The sequence below is a fragment of the Megalops cyprinoides genome, chromosome 13, assembly GCF_013368585.1.
Source record: "Megalops cyprinoides isolate fMegCyp1 chromosome 13, fMegCyp1.pri, whole genome shotgun sequence".
NCBI classification, from domain to species: Eukaryota; Metazoa; Chordata; class Actinopteri; order Elopiformes; family Megalopidae; genus Megalops; species Megalops cyprinoides.
The window spans coordinates 6,540,843-6,560,434 of NC_050595.1; the positions used below are offsets into that span (position 1 = coordinate 6,540,843).

Consider the following 19,592-nt stretch of genomic DNA (forward strand, 5'->3'; position numbering starts at 1 on the left):
CTGCGTTGTCCAAAACCCAGTTGAGATCTGGGTCTCAGAAACCCTCGAGCTGCCCTCCCCCCGGCTATCTCCATGATTCAGTGCCTCTCTTAAGAGCTGAACAGGAGGGCCCCCCCACAGAGAGGAGCAGGAGCCCGACGGGCGTTCCTGGAAACACGCTTCTCGAAAAATGACCTCCCGCTGCTGCGGAGCACGCCGATTACACAGCGGCGTGGCCAGCGCGCCTTCTGCCTCCTCTGACAGCCCGTAACCAGGGGAGACGGGCTGCTGTCAGGGGTAAATACGGGGTGCACGATAAGAAAGCACTGTTTATTTCTGAGGGATTGTCTGTGCAGCGATAGAGAGGTTTACAGTGTTTGATTGACATTAAGCAGCAGTGAGATGTCTGGCCGTCCCTGCGCACAGCTGGATGCAGATGGAGCTGATATTTAAAGTGCAAGAGAGGTTCATCTTCTCCCTCGGTCATTTTACCGAGATTCACCCCAAATCACCCGGTATTCGATTCCGCTGTCAACAGTCACATAGACAGACAGACGACCAATCAGGGCGATCAAGCAAGCGGCGATGGTGATTAGACATAAAAGTGTTAAATGACAGTTGCACAGTAAAGCATCGATCGTACTGAACGCGGTGAGCTCTGCGCTCCGCTTGAGTAGTGCCCTGCGGGGAGGAAGCCACGATCCAGGCTGACGGCACTGCCCATTTACCGCTCACAGCGGCGGGAGGTGCGAGGGCGGGGGAGGGGAGGCACTTTACCACGGAATAAAACACAAAAACAGCTGCGTCAAACATCAGGTCTATTAAGATGTTTGCTCAGCCTTCACCGCGCCGACTCTATCATGCCTGTATTACTTGTTATCTTCAAGCCTTTAGCCTATCCTCTCCGTCTGGAATTGATCCATAATAATGAAATGATCCCCAGCAGTCGAGGAAAAAGGGGAGAGAAAATATCACCCACGGCAATCCATTACACATTGTGGCAAAGAGCACCTTATCCTGCATATTTATAATATAGATGGATTTACCTGTACAGTCAACCGGTAATGCAATGCAGTGATACATTAATATTTAGACTCTCCTGGCCGCGCATAATAGAATTGAAAATCTATAACTCGGCTTCAATCAAATATTGAGGAGATATCTAAATTGGCAATTCCTCAAGGAGAATCTCCACGGCAAGTCATGAATAACTCAGAGCCATCGCCCACGAGCTCAGCGATTAGCTCCTGCAGCGCCCCATACCCCCCGAAAAAAAAGGAGGAGTGGAATGGGACTGATAAATAAACCGGGGGGGGGGGGGGGGGACCCGCAGGACCTCGTGGGCCATCTGTCGCTCTTCGGGTTTGACAGAAAAAGGATTCGGGCACAGGTACCTTTTAAAACACTTTAAAAACGGGTTCTGATTCCCTTTTCTCCGCGAGGCTAATTCATACCGACTGTCTGTGGGATGATGAGCATGTCGCTTGTCGTTACATTGCTGAGAGAGCAGTCGAATGGGCCAGCGTTCCCTCAGAGTTTTTTTTTTCGTGCTCTTCAGCAGACACACTGAAATACCAAGATAGCTGTGGTTATTTTCCCTCAGGAGCCGGCTTTTCCCCCCTCTGCCTCCGTCCCTCCCTCTCTCCCTGTCTCTCGTTCCCTTTCCAAGCGTGCCTGAGGACAGACGGTCTCGCAGCGGAACCGGAGAGCGTGCGAGCACATCTAAGCGTCAAATGTTCTCAGCGTGAGCGGGGCCGCCGCCGTTCTTTCATTTAAATGCTCTCATTACACTTAATTGAATATCTCCAAAGGAACAACGGGACGAGTCTGAGTAGTTTCTCTCTGAAAAGATGGGTTCATTGCGCACGTTGGCTTTTTAGCGTTCCTCATTTCAGACACCCAGTGTGTAACATAGACAGCCATGTGTGCCTTACGTAAGACTCCACTTGAAATCCCCAGCATGGACATGCTATTATTTTCTGCAGAGTGTGCTGCATCTAAGATAAGCAAGGTTTAGTTTTATCATGTTTAATTCTTGCCGGTTTCTCTGTATCTCTGGATATTATGTTTGGTGGACAGAATCACCTCTAGTGGTCTTACCACATCACCTTAGTATGATAACAGATTTGATATTGTGGGGTTTTTTTTTACCATGCAGCGCTCCCTTTATTTTCTGCACTGTGTCAGTATTATCATTTGTAGAAGCAGAGGTCGGTAGTAATATTAAGAGCAGAAACAGCACTAGCAGGTCCTTCTGCACCCAGAGCAGCTAACAGTGGGAGAGAATACAGCAGTACACCTGGCTCAGAGTACTGAGAGAAAAATGAATACACGAAGAACAAATACATTTGAAATAAAAAAACTCAGCAAATGTGCGAGAGGCTTAATACCTGTCCCATTAAAGCATGCTCATGAGCAGCGTTTGAAAAATGTACACTCCGTATAATTTAATTGTGATCACGGGAACGTGTGTGTGTGTGTGTGTGTGTCTGTAGGAGAGGAGAGCTGGTAAGAGGCTGTGCAGAACTTATGTTGGACGCCAGGTTATTTCACCGTTTGGGAGCAAAAAGAAGGGGAGGAAAAAGAGCAGCGTGTGGCAGCGGAGGAGCGAACAGATGGAGGAGAGCCTGCCAGTAAATGATGACCTAAGGGGACGAGGCGGAGCGCGCGAACAAATTATAGACCGAAGATAAAATTAAACATCTATAATCTAAAAATGTGCTGATGTCAACTTTAAGATTCCCTATCACCATTTTATGAAATACAAGCAGTGCAATTTTTAGTCCGCCAGTTTTTTTTTTCAGCTAAATCCTCAGAACAGTCAGGTTAAAAGGGGCGTGCTGTTGTATCTCATATCACTGCAAAGCCTGATTTTACACTCAGCTTGTTTATAACCATGAAGGCAGCTTGTCAGAACCTTAGAATGGAAGAAGCCTTCTACACTCTTAGAATCAGAGCATTCTGATCTTTATCACCTTTCAATTACAAGACTGATCTCCCCCCCCCCCCCCTCATTTCTTCCTTGTTAATACTTGTGATCCCTGAGAGATGGTGTGAGATGGGCTCGGCCATCCAAATCAGTCTGAAATCCCACTCCTCTGCCTCACAGATAACTGAAATACGGTACAGTGGTAAAGGAGCTGCAGTTGTAACCTAAAACCCGCAGGCTTGATTCCTGAGTAGGGCACTGTTGTTAGCTATGTAAGTCATCCTGGATAATCCCATCTGCAAAGCAAACAGAACCGAGTAATGTAAACACAAAAAGGGTCACGACAATAGGAACTGGAACAGTAGTTTGAAGGAAGCTGCGTCAGCAGGAATGCTCTGTGTGTGGCCCGGGCATCTGGCTTCTCCAAAGGTGTAATCCAAATGAGCTCATTAATGTTTTAATCCCAGAGTTTAACGTCAATTATTCATGTTCAGAGGAAGCCTGCCAGACGGGCAGTGAAAAACACCACACGGTAATGTTCCCAAGTGATGCTGGGGGGAAAAAAAGGAGGTTGTTGGAGAAGTGAGGAAATCGGGAACAGAAAAATCTCACATTCCGCAAAGGCTTCAAACAGGTGCATGACAGATAATTACATAGTGATCTGGATGTGAATCACATCTTAATGGTGAAATATTAAATGCCTTGAAATCATGTGCTGAAGTGTAAATATTAATATACTTATGTATGATATGGATTTAAGTGGTAGTGCTTTCTGTTGAAAAGGACAGTTTGATTTTCAGTGATCATCTTGCAGCCTTGTTTGCCTGTTTCTGTTCTGTTCAGTGGTGCCCTCTAATCTCCTACTCCAGTTAAGAAAGAAGTGGGCGTTTGCAAGTTAGTGTGGTTTGTACAAATCCTGTAGACCAGCCTACAGAGAGACACCAGGTAAACAGCCACACACACAGGGTTCTTTTCATTAGAATGTGTGGTTAAGAATGCACCAAATCCACATATTCTCAAGTTATGAACTGAAAAAAAAAAGTGTGCGGATGAAAGATGGCCGTCTCTCAGGAGAAAAAAAAAAACGAACCAACCAAATGGATTTTTCTTTTTCCTGGTCTTATGCAAATGAGTGAGCCTTTGCGTGCCTTTGTGTGTGCTATCTGAAGAAATGTAGGTGAATTTAATACGTATTGTAGGTAGCGCACACGTCATGCATATTGCAGCGTTGCTAAAAGGAGGCATACACCTACGCCAAAGGCGCAGTGCAGCGGAGAGGAGAAACTCCATTAAGTTCGAGCAGGTGAGTGCTCCATCCCCCAGCCTCTTTCCTCAGGAACGTTTGTGTAGGGGGGGAAAAAAAGAAAAACATTAAATGTGGTTTTTAAATAATTGAGGTAGTTCTTTAATTAGCCTGTTGACTCTAATGGAATTCTGCCTTTTGCATTTTCGTAATTATTCACTGATGTGACAAATTCAAATTACTGAGAGTCCAAAAGGTGAAAAGCTTTTTTCAGCAGCTAAATAATTTATAAGGGTGCCCCCCTTATAAATTATTTTTATAAGCTTGGAAAAAATAATAATAAAATATATAGTTAATGTGGTATTGCTATTTCGTTTTCATTTCTACAATGTGGTCACTGAGGTCTCTTTTAATGAAGGTGTACTTTAAAAACAGAGGGGTTGGTACAGTCAGTATATTTCATTTACCTAAAACTCCAACTAAAATGACTTCTTACCTTATGGTGGAAAAAAAAAACCCAAAGTACCACTCCCCATCAATAGAAACGACACACTTGAAAGTTACAGTGTTAGGCTTCCCAGAGTATTAGCGTGTCAGAGCGGCTATTAGGCTAAACGTATATAGATTTAAATGCAGCTAAAATGCTTCCATCCTGAAAGGACTGTCCATCACTCTCCGTGACACATCGGCATTGATCGGGGCACGGTTAGGCGGTTAGGCTCCGTGTGGCATCGAATCGGCATCAAGTGTCGTGTCATCATCTCATCCGACAGCTCCTCCTCATCAAGGTGTCGATGCGGCGACGTTCTCCGATCCTGATTGCTGACGGTGTGAGAGCCCTCGGCTCAGGTGCCAAACACCTCGCAATGCCGGGGGGAGGGGCCTGCTGTTTAAACCGGGGCGTGAAGTGGCAGCCCCTCCAGGAGCGAACGCTTTTCAAAAAAAAAGCCGTTTGTCTCGGATCAACGTCCCCCCCGACTCACATCGCCCTGGGAAACCAGGTGCGGCCCGACAGGTGATCTTATGAAGAATGGGAAGCGCTGACCCGTGGATTTAAGTGCTTTCCGCGGTCTGGCAACATAATGTATCCCATTAAGTGCTGCAACAGCAAAATGGAATTATTGTTGCCAGAAGCTGCAGCCACACACCTAAATGCGAAAGTGGTATGGATTGAAATGCTTCCTCTAGCAGAAAATGTTACTGTAATTCTGCAATCCTCTGTGTGTACAGATTGTGGAGTGCGCTTTTATATTTTAATTGAGAGCGGAATGGAAGTGAATAATCTCTTATTCCCCACAATATTGCGTTTTTTAGTTCTCTTGATAATGTGCAAAGCACAAAGAGTAATTGAATTGAATTGGCAGTTACCAGCTGTTCCCTGCGTGTTCTGAAACGAGCACACCCTGCCTGTTCCCCCTTCTTCACATGGCGTTGTATTCCCGTCACCCGCTCCCTGGTAACCCGTTACTGTGGTTCAGTTCTGGTCGTGGTCACTCTAATCCCTGGTGCTCACAGGGTCGCCTACTGTCTCCCTTTGTCTTTTTACGTTACATGACATTACATTTTTTAAGTTGGCAGACGCTTTTATCCAAAGCGACTTATAAATGAGGAAGAGTACAACACAAGCAAAAAGCCACATAAGGAGTCAACAATATTAGAAGCGCTGCATGACCAAGTTTCAGTAGCTGGCCAGAGAAGGTACAAACTAGCTGCTAGAGATACGAGCGCATGAAAACATTAGACCTTTTGGGAGTGGCCACCTTCTGTGCTTCAGGCCCTTGGCATTGTGAGTCATTTGCAGTCACAGTCAGTTGCTATACTGTAGGTCACTCTTTGCACTACGGTTTATGTTTGTGGCTCTCAGGGTTGTGCGTGGTCTGGTCGTGATCACACATTATTTTACATTATATTACATGGCATTTGGCATTTAGCAGATGCGCTTATCCAGAGCAACTTGCATCAATGTTTATACAATCTTATCCATTTATCCAGGATATTATTAGGGGTACAGCAGCAGTGCCCCTGTGAGAATCAAACCGGCAACCTTTCGGTTACGAGGCCTGTTCCTTAACCACTATGCTACACTGCCGCCACATGCTGTAGCTCAGGCCTGTGGCTTCTGTGTGCCCTTGTTGCCCCTCAAAAGCTCCCCAAGGGGTCACTCATTGGCTGAGTGATTAATTAAGAAGAGCTTGTCATCAAGGCTTGGCTCTAATTCTCCAGCTACAAAGGCAGCCTCTCTGCACTCCAGGGCTAATTGAACTGATTATATATAATGTGCAAAAAGCCTTTCTCAGACAGAGTTGCTTTCCTGTCGTTCAGCCCAAAGTACTCAAAACTAGGCAGCGTTTTTAATTCAACTTTTATCGCAGTGGTCGACCAAAACATTAACCAGCTCAATTTATGTTAATCTGCTTAGTCTCCTCCATCTTTTCCTCTCCCTGAAAGTGCTACCTGTGAGCCTGCCAAATGTCACATGGCGCTTAAATTCAGAGTCTGCAGCAGCTGGAACCCTGAGGGCGTTATCAGTTTGAAGCACCTTTCTCAGTCTAAGAGCTCTCTAGATTTGGAGGAGTTTATAACGTGACCAATGTGTTGGGCGTTCAAGGCCTTACCATCGATTACTGCGGGGAAATTCTGTCTGCGTGGAATAGGCTGCTGTTGTTTCTGTTTTTTTTTGTAAGGTTGACGGTGTGTTAGCAATCACATTTGATGGGTAGGGCGAGGGGAGGGTGTTTTAGCAGGTCATCTGTCCCTCATTTTCTTAGCAATGCTTGCCCGGCATGGTGTAGGAAGCTGAAACGCTGAAGACGAGCATCTCGTCCTGACATAACCTTTTCTGTCTTATTTTTTTTTGTTGTTGTAGATTTGTTCCTCACGACATTTGAGTCTGGACACGTCGGTTTCGAGACATGGATCAACAAGGTAGGGCATCTCCATCTTTTTTCTATATCCTATTTCGCTACTCTGAAAACCTGAAGGTTTTCATCAGATGATGTGGAAGTCATTTTCAAACAAGTGACCTGCGTTTTTTCTTCTGTTCAATTCATTTCATCTGCTTATTTAAACAGCAGGGCCACGTTTCTCGTACACTTAAATGCACACATAGGGTGATGCAGGAAATGTACATATTCACATGACCTGACACATACTTTCCTCAGCATTCTCAATCCATATTTATGAGTGCTCACCAGCATTTGCATAATGAAAGGGTGAAAAGTGCCACATCCATTCAAACAAGTGCGGATAGCGCTTGATTCCCCCTTTTTCCAGCTGGGAAAAGCCTCCTTACGTAGCCACTAATGTGTCACCACTGTAGGGCCGCAATAATGGTGACACAGTAATGAAACGTCTCCCTGCATCCACACACGTCTCAGGAAAAAGGTCTCTGCTGGAGAGCATGAATAGCCGTACAGTTGCATGGGAAAAGGAGTAAATAATTTCACTGTTCAAACAAAATGCATCGCTGGAGGCTGCTCTGCTGTAGAAAAGAAAGCTCTGGAAAAAGCTTTTGTGGTGGTGGTGGGGGGGGGCATGGTCCCTCCGGGCACGGTCCCTCCGGGCATGGTCCCTCCGATGAACCCTCCCATTTCCCTCTTAGTTTTATTAGCAGCTAAGCTATAGTTTTTCCACAGTGTGGCTGCAGAGCTTGTTTTCTGTTTGTTCTTAAATTTCTCCCACTAATGTAGAAAAATATGATGATTTTATCATGCGACTGTATGTGACATTCCTATGAATTGTACAGGAGTGAACCCTTCGCCGGCTCTCCCCACGGTCTCGCCCCCAGTGAGACAGCACCAGATAAGTTACGGGCGCAGAAATTTCACGGTTCACTCCTGCTCAGCGGGACGACCCGATAGCGGAGACACGTGCAGACCTGAGACTTTTCTGCATTTCACGGCACACTGGTTAAAAAAGGGGGGGGAAAAAGTTAAAGAGGATCTGCGGTTTTTCAGCATTTCAATCCCGGAGCCCAGCCCACCCTGGCGAGGCAGTGCACACAGCAATGTAGATGAGCCCAGACTGAAAGGGCTGTGAAGTCTCCAGGCTAGTTAACATTCGGCTGGCTCTCTGTGGTTTCTGCATCCTGCCGGTGCTCGGTCTGGCCCGGCAAGATTAATGGTCCCGGGGACTTCAGAACGAGGGACCCGCGGGTTCGAATGGAAATCAGGGTGATAGAGGGGGAAGCCCCAACGCTCTCAGCCCAGCACCATGGAGAGAGCTATTAGAACCCCCCGCCAAATAATCTGTCACTGGCAGTTTGCACATGTACGATGCGTTGCATTTCATTACATTACATTGTTGGCATTTAGTAGATGCTCTTATTCAGAGAAACTTACATTGGTTACATTTTTTGCATGTTATCCAATTATACACCTGGATACTTACTGAGGCAATTCTGGCCGAAGGATGCAACAGGAGTGCCCAGTGGGGAGTTGAACCAGCAACCCTTCGGTTACAAACCCTGCTCCGTACCGCTATGCTACACTGCTGCCCTGGCTTAATGGCTTAATGCATTTCAAAACCTGAATGTCCAGTCAGACAGGGATGCTGGTGTGTTCTGTAATTAGTAAATAGCGTAATTAAATAGTTGAGCACCTGTCACCTCCGCAGCTGGGCGCAGGTGGGAAGTAGCCAGAACCAGAGCTGGCAGCAGGCATCCTTACCTTACCCTCAGAGAGCGAACCTCAGCCCAGACTTCTTTACATTCCCTCAGTAATGCCCCCCATCCCTCAGTTTGTTTGGCGGCCTTTTTCGTTAAGCATTTCGTCACAGTCCACCACCCCCCCATCTCTCTCCGCTCCTTATAATTGCATTTTTGTTTAAGCCATTACTCTGTGTCTGATTACAGAGACCTGCGTCTTGCGTTCATCTAAATTAAAAGTCGGGAAGAAAAAAAAATGGCCGGGGGAGCAATTCGCTGACGGCCAAGCCGCACATTAGCTATTAATTACATCGCCTGGTATCAACTGCCGATTTAAAAAGGGGAAGCGTTCACCAGAGCAAAAAAGAACAAGTGGGAAAACATTTGGTCTCTGGCATCATGATTCCATATATATGCATAAGCCATAACCATGCGGATATGATTAGCCAAGCACTCAATCAGAGAGACAAACAAACCTCCCGTATTTTAAAACAGAAATCCCCCGTGTTCACAAAGACCAAGAGGCTCGACTGAAGGAACCGCGAACCCTGCTGAATTTTAAAGAGCTCGATGAGAACATGAGTGATTTGTTGTCCTCGGTCCGAAAAGCTGTAGAAAGTAGCGATATTCACTTTCGGCTGAAAACGCCGCCCTGCTTTGGCGTCTGGCCGCCCGATTAATTTGAGCAATAAGTATAAACACAGGGTGGGAAGGGAATCTGCCATGTTGTTTCTTTGAAACAATGCCGTTTCATAAATCACTAATGCAGCTATCCACAGGCTGTGTCTGCCTGCTGTTTCACTCTTCCCATGCCTCTGCAGCTCTGGCGGGGAAGAGGCGATAAGGAGAAGAAAAGAAAGATGCTCACTCCGTGCGTTTATTTCCTCCTCCTGCCTTTTTCTGTCTTTTGTTTTGTTTTGTTTTTTCAGGCATAATTTTTCACATTTCGGTTTTTTAGTTTTTTAAGGTAGAGTTTCAGTCGGACGTTTTCTGCGGAGGGTTACGGGTTTTTTGAAACCCATGTCGCAATTTTAAACCACGCCAGGTCGCGTGAATGATGTTTGTCGTTACTGTATGTTTACGTTAATGTGTGTTTGAATTTGAAGTCCTGTTGAAATGATTGCCTTTTTGGGCTTCAGGGGTGTGTATGACAGTTTAGTGTTGTTTCTTCACTGATGGGACTCCATGCTGGGTGCCTTGAAAAGCTGGAAAAGCATTGGAGGTTTCAGTCTGATTTGAGAACAAACCCTCATGTTTTCTCAGCAGTCAATTTTCTGCAGTTCTTCAGTCATCTCGAGGTTTGGCCTTGGACCTTTTTTCCCTCCTCTGCAGTCTTGGTTTAATCGTGTTGGACTCCTCTGGTGTATCAAACGCTAAACGCGGGGAAAGAGTGCAGGCGGTCTGACCGACCTGCTGCCTGCTGCTATCACTGCGGGGCTGCTGGGATTATCTCTCAATTAAGAAATTCACACATTCTTCTGAAAGACTCGCACGGTGTGCGTGTCCGTGTGCGTGTGTGTGCACGCATGGGCCTTTGCATGTACATGTGTGCGCCCGCGCGCGTGTGTGTGCGTGCGTGCCTGTATCTGTACGTGTGTGTGTGTGTGTGCGCGTGCGTGCCTGTATCTGTATGTGTGTGTGTGTGTGTGTGTGCATGCGTGCGTGCCTGTATCTGTACGTGTGTGTCTGTGTGTGCGTGCGTGCGTGCGTGCGTGCGTGCGTGCCTGCCTGTATCTGTACGTGTGTGTGTGTGTGTGTGTGTGTGTGTGTGTGTGTGTGTGTGTGCGTGCATGCGTGCCTATATCTGTACGTGTGTGTGTGTTTGTGTTGCAGTGCGTCATAACCATAAATTGAGTTCAGAAGCACTCCATGGAAAGGTCATTCCAGCCCCATGGGCCACCAGTCACAACCCCCTGGGACAGAGGGTCCCCCAGCTACCCCCACAGCGTGGTAAAGTTCAAAGTTCAACCCGTGTCCAGTGATCTGTGTAAACATGCACAGGACCCCCATTGGTCACCAGATTTTTTTTTTCCTTATGATATTCCACCATCATCTATATTGTGGCGTTAATCGTTATTGTGGACTTTTCATATGAAAATAACAAATTACAAAAAGTGTTAACAGCTTCAAAAGGGCATGTTCTCAATTCCCCCGGAAATGTTCCATCTGGGACATTGTCATTTACATAGTGTTTTTATGTGAGAACTCGACTCCCTTACACAGCAGTAACTGTGTAAATGGAATCATTAAAAGACAAATTGCTAATCAAATGAAAAGCGAGTCAATTAAAGCTAATTCTTCCATGTATCTAAGCCAACTGTGGGCTGTCTAACTCTCACAATTCCCAGAGTCCATTGCTCCACCTCTTCCTCTCTCTCCAGATTACATTTACACGAGCAGCCACCTGTACATGCCTGGACAGCTCATATAGAGATTGGAATATGAGGCTTGTTGCAGGCAGAGGTACATAAATCAAGTGGCCATTCATCACTTACTGATTACAGCTTATGTTCATGAGCCGCGTCCAATTGCGATTGGACAATGTCCACTCTGAAAGGGCTGTTTCCACTTACGGCCAGCTGTTGGTGCTGTAGGCCGCCTTGGACTGGCTGTTGCCAGGGTGCAGTTTTACTATGTTTGGTGGAAGCTGGCATGCTTATAGAATTGATGAAGGAAGAAGTAAAGTCAAACTGACCTCGACAAGTGCTGTTTGCATGGAAGGAAATGGGGATTTTGTGTCTATGAAATGTATCCCTGGGTTTGCAATGCGAATACCCACGAAAGAACAAGGTAAAGAACGACATAATAATGATGTTTTTGATATTCAGGATGCTGCCCTTTAAACTGCCATGGGATCTGTTGCTGTTCTGAAATGTCAGGGATGGTTAATGACGAGGATGTCCCGGTTTCCTTTGTCTGTTCTGTCTGCTTCCGAAGAGTTCTGGTGCTGGCCGCAGTCCACTGCAACTGTGTGCTTGTGAATGTTAAGGAACCGGCAGGCTCCGCAATGTATTTTGATTCTGAACGATCGGGATCTGCAACGGTTCTACACCATATCAATGGAGATTCAAAGCAAAAGCCTCAGGACCAATGAATATTCATGAGCACCTGCCTTCGCTTGGAAAATGTAGCTTCAGCAAGGGCACACACAAAATTTCCAATGGACCGAGTTGAGAGTTACCCATATCACGATCAGATCTGTTATCTCTGGCCGTGCCCTGCGTCCACATTCATCCTGAACGCAAAATTGGCGGAAGGTAGTTACGCATAGATCTGGTGCTTCTGTATCTATGGCTGTTTGGCCCTGAGGATGAGTCAGACTCTCAGGAGCCTTCGTTCTTTGCCCTGATTGGGCGGTTTTTCTACTCCTCTTCCTCTGCCCCCTCATTCCTCCCACACAGAAGGACAGTATTACTGCAAGGCCTCTGGCCCACATCACAAACCAATGCCCATTCAGCCAGGCTTTTTTCCAAGGCCCTTGAATAAAAAGGCATTGATGATAAAAAAAAAGGTAGCGGTTCATTACATTAATGACCAGCTCTTCAAAGGTTTTAATTGGAATTTTAATTCCCAGAATAATTTGAGAAACGGGCGATTAGCCATTGCTGCAGTGATACTCTTTATCCAGTTATTTAGCCCCATACATTACAGAATTATGCAAATTTCATTTTCGTTAAAATTGCCTCACCGTATGTGTCCAGGTGCTGGGTGTCACAGGGTGAAAGTCGCTAACATGCATCTAATTTAATGAACTCTGTGATAATGCGGCTTTAAGGTGGCCTGTATTCAGAAGACTGTGAGAGACATGGAAGAGTAAGCTAATAGAAGAATCCAATGAGAGAAAATACGAAGGGACACAGATGTAAAGGGTTACAAAGGGAGCAGTTGGTATAGAGAGGAAACCCCACTTTTGAAGATGTGAGCTGTTAGTGTTGAGAGCATTGAAATATTGAGCATTGAAAATGGCAGTTTAGTTTATAGCCAAAGTTCACTCATTTCTGTGGGAGGAATAAAGGCACGTCAGTGCGTCGGTCAGTGAGAATCGATCTCTGTTTGAGGCGGGCCGCACCAGCGGAGGGACGAGGGAGGTGGCTGCATTGTGCCCTGTGTTCCTACCCAGACTCCGCAGGAGCGCGCATCGATAACGGCCTCAAATCGTACAAAGCATCTGTCTGTCCCCGCGTTCCTGTCACACATTAGAGGTGACAGGCGGTAGGCCCTTGGCGCTTGTCTCCTCCTCATCAAATCCATAGGCAGTGTTGGCTTGAGTCGTCTGGTATTTAGCAGGATGGTACAGACCGCGGTGCTCAGTGTGGCTGTGGCTTAAAGCAGGCTTTACTGTGAACAGAGGCGTTAGCAGCTTTCATCGCGTTTATTTGCTGTGTTTCTGCCTTTCTTAGGCGTCTCCTTTTCTTTGCCTTTGTTCTGCGGCCCCTGCGGTTGCTAATCAAGCAGCACAGAGGTGTAATTGATTGAAGTGTCAGGCTTATCACACCCTCTGTTTGCTTCTTCCCCGGTGTCAAGCTGCGCGAGTGCTCCGAGCAGGAGGAGCAGCCAATCAGCTGTGACCCCGCCTCCCGTGTCCCTTACTGTACAGATCCCTCCCACTGCGTTCACACGTCGCGTGTCAGTGAGCACGAACCCTGCCGCTGTGCTCGCGCATCAGATGTCAGTCAGCACGGACCCGCCCACTGTGCTCATAACCTCACCTGTCAATCGCCAAGGACCCGCCCACTTTGTCCCGCCTCACCTGCCAGTCATTGGAATCGACCCACCCACCACACCCTGCCCCTCAAACGGGGCTCTCCCAGTCTATGTATGCGGCCAGTGAAATTAAAACGAATCATCCTTTGCAAGTCAGTGGCCAGCAAGCTACTGCCCCTTTTCACATGCACTCCAGCTCCATTCAACCCTTGATTTATCACCACTGGGGGGCCTGAACTCATTGTAGTAGTCAGGGGAAGTTATGGGTTTGAGTCCCTCATGAGATACGACAGGGTTTCATTACATTACATTATTGGCATTTATATTATACTCTCTTATCCAGAGCGACTTACATCAATTACAGGTCTTTACAGTGTTATCCATTTATTCAGGATATTTACAGAGGCAATTGTGGGTTAAGTACTTTTCCCAAGAGTACAGCAGCAGTGCCCCTGTGGGGAATCGAACCAGCAACCTTTTGGTTACAAGTCTTAACCACTATGCTACACTGCCACCTCACTGCCACTATAATTATACTTACAGCGATACCTGATGATCCATTTTTAAAATCTTACTTGGTTGCAGTAGCAGAGGAGACAGCAGAAATGTGGAGGCAGAAAGCTGCGTTATGTTGGGCCAGTGGGGACACTTTGTACTGCTCCTCAGTGTCGGGTTGGCTTGCGGCAGCATTAGTTGTCACCGTGAACAACATCTAATTGAATTTCTTTCAACATTTCTTTATTAAGTATGTATTTCAGAGGGAATGGGTTGCAGCCAAAGCAGCTGCTGTTCTGTGAGGGGGATTTGAACTTGCATCAAGTGCAACCTCTGTTTTCTCAGTGCTGTTTGCCTTGTTGTGTCGTCTCCTAATAACCGATGATGGCATCCTTACAAATGGATGTTTGTCTCCCCTTAGGATGGAAACTTCACCAAAACCTTGGCTGGGACAATACCAGAAAACGTCAAGATAGTGGGCCAGTCAGCTTTTGTAGACTTTGGTAAGTCTCTCGTCTTTCTCATTCTCTCTCATCCCCCCTCTCTCTTTCGCTCTGTGTCTTCCTCTCTCGCTCTCTTATCTTTGTGCTTGTCTGAGAATGCTTCCACCCAACCTGCAACATTCCCCTTAAATTCAGGGTAAATATGTATTCATAACAACTGCACGCAAGAACACTCAATTTGTGTGCCTCACCAGAGACCTGACATAGTTAAGGTAATCAAATCTTTTCTGCCTGAGTTGCATTTTGTTAGTGTAGATGCCAGTCAGCTAGCTAACATTAGCCTCAGGGTAAACATGACTTTCACCCTAAATTTCCATGCAGATTCTTCAGCTGTCTCAGTTTCTCCCATTTCTAAACCACTGCTTCGATTGTGGCATGCGTTTTGCATTGCAACTTGGAGCACTGTTCAGTACAGCCACATGGCTGTGATGGCCAATTTGTAGCAACAACATGCTGAACTCAACACAGTACTATTGTGTGTGCGCGTGTGCGTGTGTGCGTGTGTGCGTGTGCGTGTGTGTGTGTGCGTGTGTGTGTGTGTATGTGTGTGCGCGCGCATGAGTCCATATTGCGTTTTTGTCTGTATATGTGTTTGTGTGTGCTTGTACATGAGTGCCTTTGTATGCACGTGTGTTTATACATGAGTTTTTCTGCATTTATTTGTGTACAGGTGCTTGTACAAGGGTCTGTGTTTGTGTGTGCGCATGTGTTCTCATATGTGTGTCTGCATTTGTCTGTCTGTGTGTTCTTGTATGTGTGTGTGTGTGTGTGCGCACATGTGTTCTTGTTTGTGGGTTTGTGCATTTGTGTGTGTGTGTGTGTGGGTATGTGTGTGTTTGTGTGTGCGTGTGGGCGGCAGTTTAGCATAGTGGTTAAGGAGCAGGAGTCGTAACCGAAAGGTTGCCGGTTCGATCCCCGCTGGGACACTGCTGCTGTACCCTTGGGCAAGGTACTTAACCCACAGTTGCCTCAGTAAATATCCAGCTGTATAAATGGATAACATTGTAAAGAACTGTAACCTATGTAAGTCGCTTTGGATAAAAGCGTCTGCCATATGAATAAATGTAAATGTATATGTGTTCTTATGCATAGATCTGTGTGTGCGTGCATGTGTGCGTGTGAGCACGCCTCTCGTGCGCGCGTGTGCTTTCTTGTTGACATTTCTGCTCTCCTTGTACACGGTGTTCCAGGCTGAGAGAGGAAAAGACTCTGACAGATGAATCAGTGTGTCCCTGTCAGGCTCCATCACCGTGTTTGTCTTTCAAACGCTTTATTCCGCCGACCCAACGTATCTGCAGACCCTGTCCGTCTGGGTAGAAGCTGCCTTTCCCCCGTGTTCTGGCCCGTTAGACCCTGTCGGCAGCCGCTGTGGACCTGTCTGCGACCCGCCCTGCTCCGGTAGTGTGGGGATAGTGCATCGTCTGTGCTCCGCTGGGAGTGTCTGTCTCCAGGATTACACATATCTGACTCAAAGCCATCAGAGGCCTCACCCACGCCGCACCACAACCCCGAAGCAAATATGGAACATGGTTCTAATGCACAGGAGATTTCATCAGTCATTCGGAATCATGGGAAACATATAGGACTTCCAGCAGCATTTCATATGATTTGGAATAATTGTTTAAAATGCGAAATGAACTATAGGTAATTTTTTTAAGCTCATAGGAGCTTGGCCTTTAGTTCAAAGCACAGGCTTATCTCAGCAAACAAGAACTTTTCATTTCTTTAATCTATTTTCATTGTCACCATGGAAATGTCATTTTAAGCCGTTGCCATGGTGTGAGTGATCAAACCTCAAGAGGCTTGGGATTTAGGCGGCACGTTTCCGCACAGAGACCGTGTCTTCGAGATGTTATCTGGATAAATCTCATTTCGGGGGGTTAGTTTTGAGTCCGGCCCGCGGAATTTCATAACCGTCAACAAAAGATAAGAGACGGCCCTTAATTGCTTTTCGCCTTGTTTCTTGTGTTTCGCTCCCGGTGCGGTTGTGTTATGTACCCCCATTCCCCCCCCCCCCGCCCCCCCAGGCCCAGCAGGAGACGCAGAGGGGCGGGGCAGCTGGAACGTGCACACAGCAGAACCCCCAGTGGATGAGGAAGCCTCTCTGGACCCAAACGGGCTGAAGGAGCTGCCCGTGCAGCGTGTTCTAAAGCCAGAGGCACGGCTCACCAGCCAATGACTGAGCACTCGAGAGAGCGGCCTTGGCCAATCACGGGGCTCCTCAGCGTCGTCCTCCTGCGCCCCATTGCTCATCGACAGACCCCGGATCCTGGGGCGACCTGGGACGGCGCCTTGCTTTGACAGGCACCCCCCCCCCCCCCCCCGCCCCGCATTACAGCTCTTCATGGCCAAACAGGCTCATTAGTGTCCCTCTCTAAATCGACGTCCCGTGCTCCGTCATCTCTGCGGCGCTCGGGGGGAGCGGGAGCGTGTGTCTCGGGTCGGGCCCGGCGGGCGACGGGCGCCAGCGTCGGCCACATCACCGGCGCTGTCGGCCCGCACCGTGACGGACGGCCAGGCCCTCCCCCAGATGGATATTTATCGATTTTTTTTTCCGTTTGAGAGCGAAACTCCTCAGGCCTGGCGCAGCGCCGGACACAAACGAGATGTGAAAGGGAGCGCAGCGCCTGGTGATGAATGAGGGAGCAGACGCAGCAGGCGGGGGGTGGGGTGAGGGGGGGTGCACAGCCGGGCAGTGTCACGGCGGGGCAATGTCATGCAGGGCCCGGGACGGGCACCACCGCGCCCCTGCGTGTGCGCTGTCGAGAAAAAGGAAAAACAATAACAGAAAAGAAGAGAGAGTCGGATTGTTCACTTATCAAGAGGGCCACGATTATTATGCAACAGCTGAACTGTTCATTATGCAAAGAATGAGTGTTGGTTTTATGTAATTGGATCTGCTCGTACTGGTGTATGTTTTTTTTTTTTTTTTTTTTTGCAGATAGTTAATAAAGACAAAATGCCACTGTCTGGTCGTGCTGCGCACAGCTACAGATCAGAGGCCGTGATGACCTTAGCTGTCATGTTGCTGTCCCCCCGCCCCCCTCAGATCACCCCCCCTCACCCCTCCCCACCCGTTCTTTGGTATCCCCCAATGCCATCACTGCCTCTATTTTTTTATTCTTTTATTTAAGTTTCAGGCTTCCTCTTTTTCCGCTTTCTCTCCATCCCGTTTGTCTCTACTTTGTTTGCTGTCACGGCCTCTCCTCCTTCTTCCTCTCTCACACTGTCACTGCCTCTCTCTCCCTCTCTCTCTCTCTCTCTCTCTCTTCTCTCTCTTTCTCCTGAATCCCTTTCTTTGTGCTCTGATTTCCCTTACTCCCCTGCCTATCTTTCACTCTCTCTCTCTCTCTCGCTGCCCACTCATTCTTTTCTCTATTCAGTCTCCCACTCCCACTGTTTCGTCTGCTTCTTTCCTTCTTTTGTATCTCTCATTCACCATCTCCCTCTCTGTTTCTCTCTCCCCCACGTTCATCCGAAGGCGAGCAGGAGTATTGAGGATGCTGTATGCTGTTCACTGACTGGAGCTATTGTGGGGAAAGGGACACACTCTCCAGTGCAGGGACAGGCATGTCTTTCACAGCCAATTGCAGGGTGCAGAGCTCACCAACTGCTTTATTTCAGCTTTTTTTTTCTTCTTTTTTTTTTGTTAACATATTTTTATTTAAATGTTCCATATTTTCATATGAGTACATTAGGTTGGGGGATCATCACATAAAAAAGACTGTATAATTGATTTCAAGTCATATTCAGAAAAACACTTTGCATCTTAAATGATGATTCAAAGATAAAAGGCAATACACCAGCAGACCAGCCATGTTTTCCTCCTGTGTTTGTACGTACACCGGAAAGGTGCCCTCTGGATTGCATTCCGGTGTAAAGAACCTGATTGCGAGCGTCTTCAGAGCTAGCCGTCCTTGATTACGCTTTTGTTCCGAGCGGCCACAGCATCTCTCCGACCGGTGCGGGGCGAAACTTCAGAGCTAATTAAACAAAAGGGTTTCATTCCGAGGCCTGTTGAGCAACAAAAATGTGACCTCTGGGATCAAATGGGGAAAAAATAAAAATGGAGAGAGAGGGCTGGGCTTTTATGTCTGAAATGGTTTCAGACGTGTTTGAAGGGAGACTGTTCGCAGGGAGGTGGCAGAGATGTGAGAGTCCAACGGTGCTCATGGCGTTTGATGGAGGTTTATTCCGATCACACCCCATTGGTCGGTTTTCAGTCTTTTTTTTTTCCAAATGACTGCAGAGATGCCAGAGACAGCAGCAATCCTCCGCCTTTTAAACATTAGACATGCTCTCCGTACATTCATCGTTTGCCTGCTAATAAGGAAAGCGCGCCATGCATGTTCTAGTCGAGAAGGACTCATGCACACAGTATTAACCTGTATTGAAATGATTCTTAGATTCTTTTTTTTTTTTTTTTAAGATAGTTGCAAGTTTGCAATATTGCCAGAAAAAAGTCATTTCATATGCAGTACCAAAAAAAGCTTATATCCTACCTCTGATTGTTTCTGGGATCACTCATATTATTTTTACTGCAGGTCTGTGCTGCCAGATTTATGAGTATCTAAGTTTATATTTAATATATTTGCAGTATTGGTGTTGCAGGGTTAGAGCCCAATAGTGACTGAATGTAAAAATCAGGCTCAAGCATTCTGATTGGGCTTTCCTCAACGTGGGAGGAGCTTCTTGACTATACATTTAAAGAGGCCACTCTCTTTTGTGCTAAATGTACATCTATCAAATCCTTCCAGTTCACATAATGCACACCAAAGGAGCACTCTTTCTTTTTCAAGCATAAGATTTTGTTTGTTCACATCCTTTTCGGTGATGCTGTAGGCGTAAAACGGTACTTAGTTGCATGTTTGAATATTAAATCTGTCTCTTAGCTTGTTCTTCTGTGGGGACTTCGGCTGATAAATGAATAAGGAGTGGTGAAGGTCACATACGCAGCACAGCAGGTCCATTTAGGGGAAGGTTGGAGGCACCGATCATAATATTTCAAGGGCTGCCTTTTATTTCATTTCAGCACAGCCGCGCACTTGATGGATGGAGAACATATGCTCAACGAAACATTCCATCTGCTTTGTC

At 46.9% G+C, this 19,592-nt stretch overlaps 1 protein-coding gene across 1 annotated transcript in view; it reads left to right on the forward strand.

Moving 5' to 3' along the window:
- itfg1 (integrin alpha FG-GAP repeat containing 1) overlaps window positions 1-19,592 on the forward strand; it is a 101,864-nt gene that overhangs the window by 13,853 nt on the left and 68,419 nt on the right. The window contains exons 7-8 of the mRNA XM_036544071.1: window positions 7,018-7,076; window positions 14,417-14,498. Coding sequence (XP_036399964.1) covers window positions 7,018-7,076; window positions 14,417-14,498 — 141 coding nt within the window. The remainder of the gene's footprint in view (window positions 1-7,017; window positions 7,077-14,416; window positions 14,499-19,592) is intronic.